Source organism: Tachyglossus aculeatus, chromosome 19 (assembly GCF_015852505.1).
Source record: "Tachyglossus aculeatus isolate mTacAcu1 chromosome 19, mTacAcu1.pri, whole genome shotgun sequence".
NCBI lineage: Eukaryota > Metazoa > Chordata > Mammalia > Monotremata > Tachyglossidae > Tachyglossus > Tachyglossus aculeatus.
This window is the reverse complement of record NC_052084.1, coordinates 6,726,797-6,740,714: the sequence shown is the minus strand read 5'-3', so window position 1 is coordinate 6,740,714 and position 13,918 is coordinate 6,726,797. Positions and strand designations below refer to the sequence as shown.

The following is a 13,918-nucleotide window of genomic DNA, read 5'->3' as shown; positions in this document are numbered from 1 at the left end:
CCAAACTTAGGCACCCAGTGAAATGGTAAAGAGGTTAAAGAGCTGTTCACCTTTCTTCATATTACAACTTACTCTTGCCACTAAGTTCCTCAATGACGGATTTAACAATATTGCCATTTTCTCCATGGATTTTTCCCATAGCTCTTCTGGCAGAGGCTCTGTTTTTCTTACACTATCTCTTTTCACTATTCACTCTATAGAATTTAATAGAAGTGCTTGCCAAGACGTGTGTTGAAATTCACAATAGTATAACTGAAATGGCGCAACAGTACTGGGAGGAAACTAAAAGGCACTACTATATCACACCCAGTAGCTATTTAAAATTCATAGCTACCTTTGCCCACATCTTAAAAATAAGAGAAAAGAAAACCCAGATGAAGAGGTAAGAATTTACAATCAAATTAGAAATAAGTGCACCACTGTATTACTGCTTTTATTTGTAAAGGTGAACTGGAAATAATTATTAGTGAGCAAAATCCTAACAGTGCTGCATCAGCAAGGCCAACTTATACTTCAGCCGAAGTCAAATAGTTGTGGTGTTGCCCCTGGTGATCAGGCTTCCTACTCCATCCCCCCCCCCCCCCCGCCCCCCAGTGACTTTTAAAAGTTGTTTCCCCATTTTCCCATCCCCCAACTCCCTGAACCTCCCCTCTCTCCTCCTTGCCTCCCCTACCCTAGAGAAGCAGCGTGGCTCAGTGGAAAGAGCCTGGGCTATGGGTTCAAATCCTGACTCCGCCAACTGTCAGCTGTGTGACTTAACTTCTCTGGGCCTTAGTTACCTTATCTGTAAAATGGGGATTAAGACTGTGAGCCCCCCGTGGGACAACCTGATCACCGTCCTTAGAACAGTGCTTTGCACATAGTAAACACTTAACAAATGCCATTATTATTATTAGTAGTAGTATTAGTATTATTATTATTATTACCCTCCAACTCCCAGCTCCCCTTTCCAAATATGTATTAAAGCTTGTTTCAGTACATAGGCTCCAGCCCCTGGAAGTGCTACAGCCACAGGGACCAGGCCAGGCTAGGACTGCAGGGGAAGAGAACAGCAGCTGCGCTTCCAAGGCTTCCTCCCCTGCTCAAGTTCTGCCTGGTCCCGTGGCTGTGGCAGCCTCAGGGACCGCGGTGAGGGGAGGGACCAGCTTGAACTGTGAAATTTTTTTCGAAAAACAACAAAAAAAATGGTGCTGGCCAGCCACAGTCACAACCCCCTCAACCCCAGGGCTCTAAAAGTTCAGATGGCCTCAGGCTGCAGCTTGTCCTCACCCTGCTGCAGTCAAGAGAGCAGGATGGGGCATGATGTTGATGGGGCTTGGGGCTGCAGGAAGACTTGCAGTGGAGAGAGCAGGCTTGCGGAATCCTTACCGTACAACTTCCTCAAACAATCGTACTTATCGAGTGCTCAGTGTGTGCAGAGCGCTGTATTAAGCGCTTGGGAGAGTATACCGTAACAGCGTTGGTAGATCCGTTCTCTGCCCATAACAAGCTTACACACATTTTTATTCTTTAGAGATCGTTTTTTTATTGGGCTATCCAGACTTCTGGAAACCACGTCATTGGTTGCAGAAATGCAGGAAGAGATGCTGGTGCTTGGTCCTCAAATAGAACAGAAAACAAAGGTATGTTTTGCTCAAAATGGGTTTCAGTGATAGATGTGCAAAATCCTCAGGTATCAGAAAAGTCCAGCAAAATCTTATTTGTGTGTTGTGCCCTTGTCCATCACTTATTTCAAATACCACCATCATTTTTTGTGAATTTTGGACTCTGATTTGCCCGTGTCACCCCAGAAACAATAGCAGAAATGTAGTCCTGAGAAGAGAACCTTCTTCCTTGGAGAAGCAGCGTAGCCTAGTGGATAGAGCATGGGCCTGGGAATCAGAAGGACCTGGATTCTAATCCTGGATCCGCCACTTGTCTGCTGTGTGACCTTGGGCAAGCCACTTAACTTCTCTGTGCCTCAGTTACCTCATCTGTACAACAGGGTTTGAGACTGTGAGCCCAATGTGGGTGGCACAAGGGACTGTGTCCAACCTGATTAATTTGTGTCTTTTCCCAGCACTTAGTATAGTGCCTGGAACATAGTAAGTGCTTAGCCAATACCATAAAAAAACCTCTGTACACCATTCACAGATGGTACTACCTATCAGCATGCCTTTCTTCTTACGCTCTGTTACAACAGAGAATCACTGCAGGGGGTGGGCATAACCATCCACAGCACAACTCCCCTAACAACCCCTTGGAGTTTAGCTGTCAGAAATGGCAGTAGTCACAGGCAAGTTACCCTTAATGCTCTGCACAAAGTAAGCACTCAGTAAATGCGATTGAATGAAAAGTGCACACTGATCCCATTGGCCTCACTCACAAGCAAAGAGTGCCCTCACTACGTTCAGTCTTAGGCCCTTATGCTTCCAGTGTAATAAAATGAAGCACTCACCCTCCCCATCTTTCCCTGGCCTTACAATAGCTGGGGGAACAATTTGGAATCTTTAAAAGATTATTCTCATTTTCCTTATAGGCTCCTCAACATTAAAAATATAGCATCTCATTTATGTGAATTTAGTGCCTTGTAGAAAAATGGGAACAAGTTTCTCTTAAAACAGCTTCTACTCTTTGAAGTAATGGACACTTGTGGGTGTTCCCTGACTAGGACATGGAAATCCTGCTGCAAAAACTAGAGCGAGATTCTCATGTAGTGGAGCAGGTTCAGGCTCTTGTTAAGCAAGATGAAGAAATCATGGCTCAGGAAACAAAAATTGTGGAAGACTATGCTCAGGTAAGAATCTATTTAAATTAATGCATGATATAAAGACACATAAAATGAAGAATCAGATGTCTACATCTGATTAACAAAGAATTCCAACAGAAAGTGTTCTCACGCATGCGGGTGTTTGTGTGTGTGTGTGTATACGTTTTATGGTCTCTCTGCAGCAAACAACCGATGAACTAAATGCTGTACTACCAGCTTTTGAAAAAGCAGTCATTGCTCTAGATGCCCTGGACAAATCTGACATCTCTGAATTGAGGTATGCCCCTTTAAATATTTGTGATTTGAAACAAATAGTTTTATTTACTAAGCCACTTTAGTTCTCAAAAGGGTTCAGAATGTAGTGCAAATGGATATCTGAACTGATGTGTCTTACTCACTGGCCTATTTCAAATAAGCTCATTTCTGTCATCTCTTTGATTCTAAAAGTGCCAGAGCTCTCTGGTTTGCAGAAACCATTAGATTGTAGGGTCCTCAAGATCAGGAACAATGGGTTCTACTTCTGTTGAATGCTTCCAAGTGGCTAGCACAGTGCTCTGCACTTAAAAATACTGATGATAATGATACACCGAAAGTCTGAGTATGATGCTCACCTACCCACCTGTGGTGCTTAAAAGACAGGGTCCAGGCAAATATTCAGATGGTAGACCAGTTTGTTTATACGAATACTGCCTACTAAAATTTTTCTCTGTCACTTTATTGTGTTAGAGGCCAGGCTAGAGAATAGCAGGGTAAGTTTGGGCTGGATTCAAGCAGCCAGTGAGCACCATTTCAACCTTCCTCCATCCATGTTGGGGTGCTAGTACAGGCAACATAAGATTTTGTTCACTAACAGAGACTAAAAGCCCAAATAGTCAGTAGTGACAAGTGTGTGTAGCAGTGCACATACACAAAATCTTGTCTCCACAGCTACTCTAATAGGGATTCAGAAAATACCCCCTCACAATTCTTTGGTGTTTTTAGGTGATGGTTTAGGAAAGGGCAGTTGGGAGGCTTGCCTTGGAACAGCACTATGCCTAAAAACTTACTGATGTTTTGAGAGTCAGACACCACATCAGAAGAAGAGTGGTGGGGGGGGGGAGGGTTCTCACGTTATGCCTTATTAACCGAGGCAGTCTGATGTTCATGAATTTCATGTTCTCATCAAGTTCAAAGGCCGTGTTCTCATCAAGTTCAAAGGCCGTCAGCCTTTTTTCATCATCTTTTGCAGAGTGTATACGCATCCTCCCTACCTTGTACTGACTGTCATGAATGCAGTTTGCGTCGTGCTGCAGAAGAAACCCAGTTGGTCCACTGCAAAACTACTTCTTGCAGATCCCGGATTCCTCAAAAAGTTAGTTAACATTGATAAGGATAACATTCCCGAAAAGGTAAATAGTTGGTTCATTGTCCCCCACAGCCAAATCATTTTTGTAAGATTTCTCTCCTCTTGTTTTGGTAAGGCAGCTGGTTAACCATGGGCTCTTAAAGTGACCAAAATGACCAAGCGTTCTCAAAAGGGCACCTGGTCTGGAACAAGGAAAGAAGCAGAGCACACCTGGGTGCCCCTGACAACTGAAGTGCTCCTGAGGAAAAGGCCCCCCAGCCTGTCACCCCATTTAATTTGCCCATAGCTTGGGTTGGCCCTGAAGACAGAGGCTGGTTTCTCTCTGCCTCCAGCCTAGCTGTGCACTCCTCTCTTTGTAGGAGGGCCCCCACCAGCCTAACTTTTATGAAGGTTAGGGAAGTGGAAGCCCAGGGAAGCTATTTTGCACTCTGTTCAAGTGGAGCTATGGCTAAAGGCTAAATCTGAGCATGAGGTAGCCTACTGAGCCTGTATTGTCAGTAAGGGAGTGCTACTGTTGACCTGTAGTTCATTCCCCTTTATATCAGCATCTTGTACTCTGGGGCACACAAATTTGGGACTTGTTCTCCTCACCTAAGGAGCAGCCATATGACCTCCGTGGAGAGAAAATAAAACTCCCCTTCTACTTAAGGCACATAAAAGGGCATAATTTCTCTTTACCCAGCCTTAAGACAAAATCTCGCAACTATCAAGTAACCAAGGTTGATTCTGCTTACCAACGGTCTTATCTCATCAGAATACAGTAGCTTGGGAATTTTGCAAAGTTTCTTGAAAGATGGAGAAGATAATTTTCAGATTTGATTTACTTTGCTAGGAATAAAAAATGGGGACATTGAAATCTAAAAGAAATTTTAGTTGAGTCGTTATTGTCAAAAGAGGCCTATGCTTATACTAGTGTTTTTAGAGTAAAACAACTGTGACAGTGTTAAAATCTATAGAATGGTAATAATATTTCTAAGGGTAACTTTCTATAAATGTACTGCCTTTATCTAAAAGTCATTTTTCCTTTAGGTGTTTTTTCATCTAAAAAAATATTTAAGAATTCATGATTTCACCCCAACAAAGGTTGGACAGGTTTCGGTCGCTGCTTGTTCTATGTGCCAATGGGTTATAGCTTTGAATAATTACCATGAAGTACAAAAGGTATATATTTTCATTCTAAAGTCTGTTTGCAATTATTTTTCTGCAGTATGAATTCACTCTAGATGTTCTTTTAGAATTAGGTTATCGTACCCCTCCTTACAATAAGAATTATGTAACGTGGTCAACCTTTTCAATCGCATTTGTACATATATTAAATGCAGTGTTAATTACCTTTAAAATGTAAAATGAGACCTCTTCTCTTCCAAGTGGTTGGAAGGCAACAGCTGTGGATAGATATTCTCTGAGATTCTCCTCAACTTTTCTGGGATTGGGGTGGGAAGGAAAATCATATAGTTTGGAGGATAAATGCATTTGTTGGTCATGTTGAGGTCAGTGGAGAACCAACTTTTTTTTTAAAGAACAATTATTTCATTTGGACAGAATCCCGGGAGAGTATTCTGTTTAAAAAGTGGCTTGTTGAATGCAACTGGAGTGAAAAAGGCTTCAGTCAAATACTTTCTCCTCAGAATTCCAAACTGCTGCACTCTGAGGCTAATAGCTATGACTTCTAGCCGTACCGCACTGTAAATGAAGGATGGTGTTCAGTGTATCATTTCTTAAATTAAAATGATGTGACATGATTCTTTTTTTTTAATTAGCTCCTGGAACCCAAAAAACGTCAAGTAGCTGAAGCCCAAGAAGTACTTAAACTGGCTCAACATAAACTGGCAGAAAAACAAAGGGGCTTAGCATTAGTAAGAAGCTTCTCCTATTTTCTATACATTTAAGCACACGTTAATGTTTTCCTTTTTTATGGTATTTAAGCGCTTATGTTGTGCCAGGCACTTTCTAAGCTCTGGGGTAGATACAGGGTAATCAGGTTGGACACAGTCCATGTCCCACTGAGGGATCACAATCTTGATCCCCATTTTACAGATTTTAACATTCCTCTTTTGCCTTGAATCAACTTTTCCAGAATGGTTTTAAATGGCAAAAATATGAAATGAAGCTTTATATTGATGTCTGTGCAGATGAACTTAATTAGGCAATAAGAAAACAAAAAATCCTAATCGAGCTATTATTTGAATTTCAGGTTGAAGAACATCTACAGACTTTACAAAAGTCCTACAATAACAGTGTCACCGAGAAAGAAGTTCTAGCAAATCGGAAGCAGTTGACAACTAGGCGGTTGAACAGTGCCTCTATTTTACTAACAGCCCTGGATGATGAGAAGGCAAATACATTGAATTTTTATTAATATCGCTTTGACTTCTGTAATCAGGGTTGGGGGTGTAGGATTGCATTGGCTTCACCCAGAGCCTGGAATTTCTGATGATGATGATGATGGTACTTATTAAGTGCTTACTATGTGTCAAGCACTGTTCTAAGCACTGGACTAGATAAAGGCTAATCAGGTGGGACTCAGTCCCTGTCCCACCTGAGGCTCACACTCTTAATCCCCATTTTACATATAAGGTAACTGAGGCACAGAGAAATTAAAAGTGACTTGTCCAGTGTCACACACCTGCCTACCCTGGTTCCAGAGCAACAGTGGGAACCCTGGTCTTGGGCCGAAGCTTTTTCAGTATTGGTATTTCTCCAGGGCTGACAGCGGTGCTGCCCAGAGGATCAGACCATGCCCTGTAGCCTCCTCAGCCACCTGGGCCAGAGAGCAGGGCATTGACCCCATTCACTCCCCATCTCCTTTGCCTTCTGTACTCTGCCTTCGTAATTCTCGTAGCATCCAAAAAGTAAGTGGTTGTTTCAAGGAAAATACTCGTTTAGCTGGTTGGAGTTACTGTTTCAGGACGTTTTCCTTTTTCGTTTTCATCTTACCCTAAAGAAATCACAGAGGAAACGGTGGCCACGATTCGGCTATTTTTAAAAATTGTTTTCAATTTGCTTTCAATGTTTTTATTTTTGGGGATATATTAGGTTCGATGGGAGGAAACAGTGAACAAAATGGACCAAAGGTTGGAAGGAATTATGGGTGATATCCTTGTTTCAGCTGCATGCATTGTCTACAGTGGAGTGCTGACTGCTGAATATCGCCACCAGATTGTGGATAAGTGGCAGAAACTCTGTAATAAAAATAACATCCCTATGTCTCCAAACTATTCTTTAACTGGAATTATGTCAACAACAAATGAGGTAAAATTATTATTATTATTATTATGGCTTTTATAAAGTGCTTAGTATAGGCTAAACACTGAGGTAAATACAAATTAATCAGGTTGGACACTACGTCTGTCCCACCTGGGGCTAAGTAGGAGGGAAAGCAGGTACTGAATCCTCATTTTACAGTTGAGGAGTGTGAGGCACAGTGAAGGTAAGTGACTTGCCCGAGGTCACACAGCAGGCAGGTGGTGGAGCAGGGATTAAGACCCAGGGGCTCTGACTCCCACTAAGTTATGCTGCTTCCCAAACGAAAGTTATGCCACTTTCAAATTTGCATTTAAGTGGAGTTTGTAACATTAAGTGCTCACAATGTGCATATGAGAAATACCCAGTGGTATCTTCTGAGGGAAGTGGTTTATTAGGATTCCAGTAGCCATCTTTTTATGCAATCAAACTACATCCTTTAGAAGTATTTGGAGTGGGTGCAGGCAATATAAATCACTCATTGCCCCTAGGACCCTTCAGCCATATTGCTTTCCAGAAGTTTGAAGGAACCATGCTTTATGAAACAGTAAATCCTGATTTCTTTGCTTTTTTTCTAATCACCAAGAACAGGCCATCTTGACGAATGTGTAATTATGCCTGTCTTGTAAGTAAACTGACTGCCAACCGCAGGGCTTAAAAACGATGCCTGAGTAGTTGGTAACCAGTTGAGTGAGTCACGTTCACCGAGACATAGAAGTGAGAAATGTATTGACCATATTGCAAAATTGTTCAAAATGCTGAAAATGCAATCATTTTTGTTCTAGATTCGTAAATGGCAAAATGAAGGTTTGCCTCTTGATCAATATTCAATCGAAAATGCCATCTTAGTAAAGAATGGACAGCAGTGGCCTTTGCTGATTGATCCACACAGACAAGCGTACAGTTGGGTGTGTCAAATGGAGAGCGGCAAACTACAGCAACTTACTGCTAACGATTCTAATTATATTAAAAAAGTTGAAAATGCTATGAAAACTGGAGGATGTATTCTGTTACAGGTATTTGAACTGTAAAGCCTTATCCAAAACTGCTTATAAACTTCTTAGGTGAACTGATCTTTAAAATAAGTATGAATCCATAGGAATGAATGACTGCTGTACCTTGGATTTTAGTGTGGCATTCCCTCCAAACTGATCATGCAGTAGGGCATATAGTTTGCACTTTACTGTTCCCTGAGGCCAGGATCACATCTTTTTCACTTCTGTATTTCCCTCACAATGTCTATATCTCTCTTTGGATTGTCTTAAAACAGTGTTCTGCACACTGGAGCCACCCAACAAATATATCTGATAAAGATGCAAGCAGTTGAATTGGTGGGTAAGTGGGGAGGAAGTGATGGGAAATGAAATAAGAAATAAGACACTCAGGCAGACACAGACCTGACCCTGGGCATAGGGGTAGTGGTGAACTGGCAGTCCAGTTTCCTAAGGAATGTCAACATTGCTTCCTCATATCTACTGGCAGGTGGTCATTTCACAAACTCAGAGGGAAGGGGCCACATTTTATAAAAGTCAGGAGAACTTTAGAAACAGCGGAAGTATCTCAGTTTGAGATAACTAAACATGTGAATTTAAAACCATGACTTCCATCTGACTTTTGAACTAACACATGTTCATTGCAACTTTTTTGCCATTTTGATGGGAATTCTGCCACTTATAGACATCATTTATTGGATTTTTCAGAATCTTCCTGAAACACTGGATCCAAATTTAAAGGCCATCTTAGAAATGGATGTTTATCAGGGAAGAGGCCAAGCATTCATCAGGCTTAGTGATTCTGAAGTTGAATACAATCCCAATTTCAGGTATTTATCCTCAGTTCTGTAACTGTGTCTAAATGTGAAAATATAAATGTTATTAGTTGGTCTGCATAATTTACAGCACTTTAAAAGGTCCTTTCATTAAAGTTTGGGATAAAGCCCAGGAGCATCAAGTGGAAGGCAGTAAGGAGACTCAGGAAGGATTGAGGAAAGTGAGAATGTGGGAGAAGTCAGTGGGAGTTAAGGTGAGGAGAGCTCAGGGAAAATTGGGGACTCAGAGAGGATGGGAAAAGAAAGTTAACAGAGGGCTTGCAAACTCAATGAGGGGCTCAGTGTGGGTATGAGGAGTTTCATTTGTGATTGCAAATTGACCAAAACTAGTATGAAGCCAAGGCCCTGGTGTCCTGATCATTTCACCTCCTCTGCAATATCGATCATATGTAAGCTGTAGGAGAACATATTCACTGATTGTCTACGCATCCCTGGTTATGTTCTTTTTTTGTTTCAGATTGTACCTAACTACTGAAATAGCCAATCCTCACTTTCTTCCATCAGTTTATAACTTGGTTACTATGATCAACTTCACTGTAACGTTCCAAGGATTACAAGACCAACTTTTGTCCACTGTAATAATTCAAGAAGTGCCCCACTTAGAGGAAGAGCGTTACCAGTTACTGGAAAGCATTTCTGCTGACCTTCTATCCCTGCGAGAACTAGAGGACAGGTCACTGAATTTGCTGCAAAGCACAAAAGGTAAGACAAGAAAGTTGCTGAAATCCTCAGAACATCTCTGAAGGAAGGGCAGGGCCAATTCATAAATAGGATAATGTCCGTATTCAGTGAAGCTACTGACAGTTGCTCTCTATGTTCATTTAAGAATTCCTCACATGGGTATTTTATGGTTGTCCTTGGAAAAATGCCACATCTTAAGAAGTTGCTTCTCCTGCTTGTGAAACTGAGATATAGAGGGTTATGTTTTGGTTTCAGATGTTACAGAATTGAAAAATATTTTAACAGGCAATTTCAATAGAGTACTGAAAATGGGAAAGGAGCAGTCTGTCTTTTTCTTCATCTCTATCCTTCTTTTACCCTCAGCCAATATATCAATCAATCAATCAATCAATCGTATTTATTGAGCGCTTACTATGTGCAGAGCACTGTACTAAGCGCTTGGGAAGTACAAATTGGCAACACATAGAGACAGTCCCTAATCCAGAAGATATCCCTAATCCAGATGATTTCTCTGGCTTCCCTTACTTCTCAAGCTCTCTGAGGTGCTATGGCTAGGAAGCTCTGCTTGGGCCAGTTTTGGGAGAGCATGATGGGAATGTGTTTACCAACTCTGTTATATTTTACTCTCCCAAGCCTCCCCTAGAGTGTAAGCTTGTTGCAGGCAGGGAATGTGTCTGTTTACTGTTTTACTGTACTCTCCCAAGCTCAAGTTCTCTGCACACAGTAAGTGCTCAGTAAATATGATTGTCTGACTGACTATTGCCTATTGCAGGTAAGTGTTGCTTGCTTAATGTGGCAAGAGCCCCCTGGACACAAGGGATGGATGTTATTTTTGGTTAGAAGGGGTTTACTAACTCCCCACATGAGTGGCAGGCCACACATAGCAATATGCTCTCCTGCAAACTGTCACAGTGAGAGTAAGAGGTGTGTCTGAGGCAAAAGTGCAATTGCTTTAACTTAAGGCACTGCTTCCATCCCCCCAGGCTCTGATTCTGCCAAGAATTCATTCAGCGGCCCCCGTGGGCAGTGGTCTCGACTCTATCCTCAATAGGCTCAAAGCCAGTGGGGAGTTACCGCAGCATATCCATAAGTCCATTGGAGACCGGTATCTGGTAGGGAAGGCTGATTAGAATCAGTCAGTGGGCTAGAGCCACCCATTGGCTGCTATACAGGAATGTTTTTTCTTCCCTAGTCTCCTGGGAAGGATTTGGACCCAGGCCCATACAGTTACAACCCTTGCAACTCTGAAACCATCCCCAAAGAAACATAATGATTCAAAGACCATTCAGAGTAAAATCTAAAGTTCCGATTCTCCCTCATTCTTCCCCTTGACACCGAGTTTTCTGTCTTCTGTTCACCCCTCTGACTGTGATCCTACTTAAAACCCAGCCCATTATGTGGCCCCTCACAGAGCCTCTTTGAATCCCACCAAACCTTGCCCCTTTACCTTGTCCAATTTTAGACCCTGCCTTCTCACCCCTACCCCACTGCTGCCTACCTCACTTTGGCTAAATAATGATCTTAAAGAAATAATAAATGTATTAATAAAAGGGCACCTACATTGAGTTATTCTACAGGGTGGCTTACAGTCTATATATTTGGGAGCAAAGAGAATGCTGTAATTATAAATGAGGCTAAATAAAAGACCCACTATCCAAAAAAATATAAGAGGTTCCTAAAAGAGGGAAGCAGAGGAAATGATATTGTAACAGCATTTTCTTGAGTAAACCTTTCATTCTCTTTTAGGGCACATATTGGATGATGAGGATCTCATTGATAACTTGAAAAAATCCAAAATAACCTCCAAAGAGATTTCAGAACGTGTCAAAGTGTCAGAGAAAGCTGAGAGAGAATTTGAGCGAATACGCGAAAGCTTTCTCCCCATTGCTACTCGTGGTGCATTGCTCTACTTTGTAGTGGCAGACCTTGTTCAGATCAACTATATGTACCAATTCTCCCTGGACTGGTTTCACCAGGTCTTTGGGGAAACCATAAAGGCAATGGGTAAGGACCAAGTGCAGCATTTTTCATTGACTTCACATTCTGCACTCGGAACAGTACAAACACTTAGCAAACAGGAACTGCAAGATGCTGGAGGATTCCAGAAAGAAGTCACAAATGAGATGGATAATTTTAACAAGCATATTAAAAGTTCAGTTGACTTGTTGACAGAAAATGTGTACCAGGTGAGTCTCTCTCCTTGAGTGTTTACTAATGTCAGTTTGCAGCGCGTAATTAGTGGTATTTATTGGGTGCTTACTGTGTGCAGAGCACTGTACTAAGCACTTCATCATCGTCATCATCAAATGCCATCTACGTGTTTCCAATTCTTTGCAACTTTATGGATTTTCATCCTAGGAGATCATTTTACTTTAGTCCTTGTTGGAGCAGCTAAACCATATAATCTCATGTCATGCTGTGCAAGTGACTTAACCTCTCTGTGCTTCCATTTACTGATCCATAAAATGGGAAGAATCTGCCTTTCCCTACTCACAGGGATCTTTCGAGGACAAAAATGGGAGAAGGAATCTGAAAGCACATTGGGGAAAAAAAGTGATCTATATAAATGTTCAAGTATCTGTTCCCAGTGTTTCCTTTCCAACACTCTCTTGTACTTTTGCATGACGTCACAGTCACACCCAAAAATACAATTTGTAATGGAGGGTGAAAATAGCTGAGGGCCCGCACAAATCACCATTCGTCTCCTGACTACAGCGGCTTAAGAGGGGAGGGGGATTCCTGCCCTGAGCTCCTTCTAGATGATGGTCGGAGGTGGAGGAAGGCTCTCTGCTCCCTCTGCTCCTCCACTCCTCCAAGCATCTGGGTTCTTGGAAGTACCAAAGTTCTTCTTCCCTTTTTCCCACCACGATGCAGTAATGACACTCTCCCTGGCAGCCTTACATCCACTGCATGCCACTGGTGTTTCCCAAAACTACTTTTTTACTGCATTAATCTAACCTTTGGGTTTTTCCTTTTAGATAGTTTCATCGGCTCTATTTATAAAGAACAAACTGTGCTTCTCCTTTTTGCTCTGTACTACAATAATGAAAAGTCACGGTGATGGAATTCAAGGCCAGAATGAGCTTGAAGGTCTACCGGAAGTAGAATGGAACATTTTCCTGTACTCTGGCATATTAACACACATGTGGGAAACCCAATCCCAGCCTGAAAATGTTGGTGAGTGAGTTTCTCTCAGTTCAGACAAGCTTTGACAATCAGTGGCATTTATTGAGCACTTACTATGTGCAGGACGCCGTAATAAGCACTTACTTGGAAAGTACAGTGATGATGATGATGGCATTTGTTAAGCACTTACTATGTGCAAAGCACTGTTCTAAGCACTGGGGGATACAGTGGGATCAAGTTGTCCCACGTGGGGCTCACAGTCTTAATCCTCATTTTACAGATGAGGTAACTGAGGCTCAGAGAAGTTAAGTGACTTGCCCAAGGTCATACAGCAGACATGTGGCAGAGCCAGGATTCGAACTCATGACCTCTGACTCCAAAGCCCGTGCTCTTTCCACTGAGCCACACTGCTTCTCAATGCAGTGCAATAGAATTGGAAGACACGATCCCTATGGGCGGAGACGGATGTTAAAATAAATTACAGATAGGGGAAATAGAGTGCGAGGATATGTATGTAGATGGTCCAGGGCTGGGTTGACTATAAAAATGCTTAAGAGGTAAACAGCCAAGTGCAGAGTCACACAGAGGGTAGAGTAGAGGAAGGAAATGAGGATTTAGTCTGGGAAGGCATCTAGGAGGAGATGGGATTTGATGATGGTTTTGAAGGTGGGGAGAATAGTCAGCTGTCAGATATGAAGGGGAAGGGAGTTCCACTCCAAGGGATGATGTAGGCAAGGGGTGAGCAGTGGGATAAATGAGATTGAGGTTCTGAGTAGGTTGACGATAGAGGAGCAGTATCTGCAGATGGGACTGTAGTAGGAGATCAGCCAGGTGAGGTAGGAGGGAGAGAGCCGATTGGATGCTTTCAGGACAATGGTAAGGAGTTTTTGTTTGATGCAGAGGTGATTGCAGAGAAGCAGCGTGGCTCTGCGGAAAGAGCCTGGGC

The 13,918-nt window shown here is 42.3% G+C and overlaps 1 protein-coding gene across 1 annotated transcript in view; it reads left to right on the top strand.

Annotated features, from left to right (window-relative positions):
- Positions 1 to 13,918, top strand: part of DNAH14 (dynein axonemal heavy chain 14) — a 127,630-nt gene that overhangs the window by 94,845 nt on the left and 18,867 nt on the right. Inside the window, exons 59-72 of the mRNA XM_038761252.1 lie at positions 201 to 382; positions 1,514 to 1,622; positions 2,651 to 2,776; positions 2,932 to 3,026; positions 3,978 to 4,137; positions 5,124 to 5,255; positions 5,855 to 5,950; positions 6,289 to 6,429; positions 7,131 to 7,346; positions 8,123 to 8,353; positions 9,038 to 9,159; positions 9,623 to 9,867; positions 11,593 to 12,032; positions 12,825 to 13,023. Of these exons, the coding sequence (XP_038617180.1) occupies positions 201 to 382; positions 1,514 to 1,622; positions 2,651 to 2,776; positions 2,932 to 3,026; positions 3,978 to 4,137; positions 5,124 to 5,255; positions 5,855 to 5,950; positions 6,289 to 6,429; positions 7,131 to 7,346; positions 8,123 to 8,353; positions 9,038 to 9,159; positions 9,623 to 9,867; positions 11,593 to 12,032; positions 12,825 to 13,023 (2,494 nt within the window). The remainder of the gene's footprint in view (positions 1 to 200; positions 383 to 1,513; positions 1,623 to 2,650; positions 2,777 to 2,931; positions 3,027 to 3,977; positions 4,138 to 5,123; positions 5,256 to 5,854; positions 5,951 to 6,288; positions 6,430 to 7,130; positions 7,347 to 8,122; positions 8,354 to 9,037; positions 9,160 to 9,622; positions 9,868 to 11,592; positions 12,033 to 12,824; positions 13,024 to 13,918) is intronic.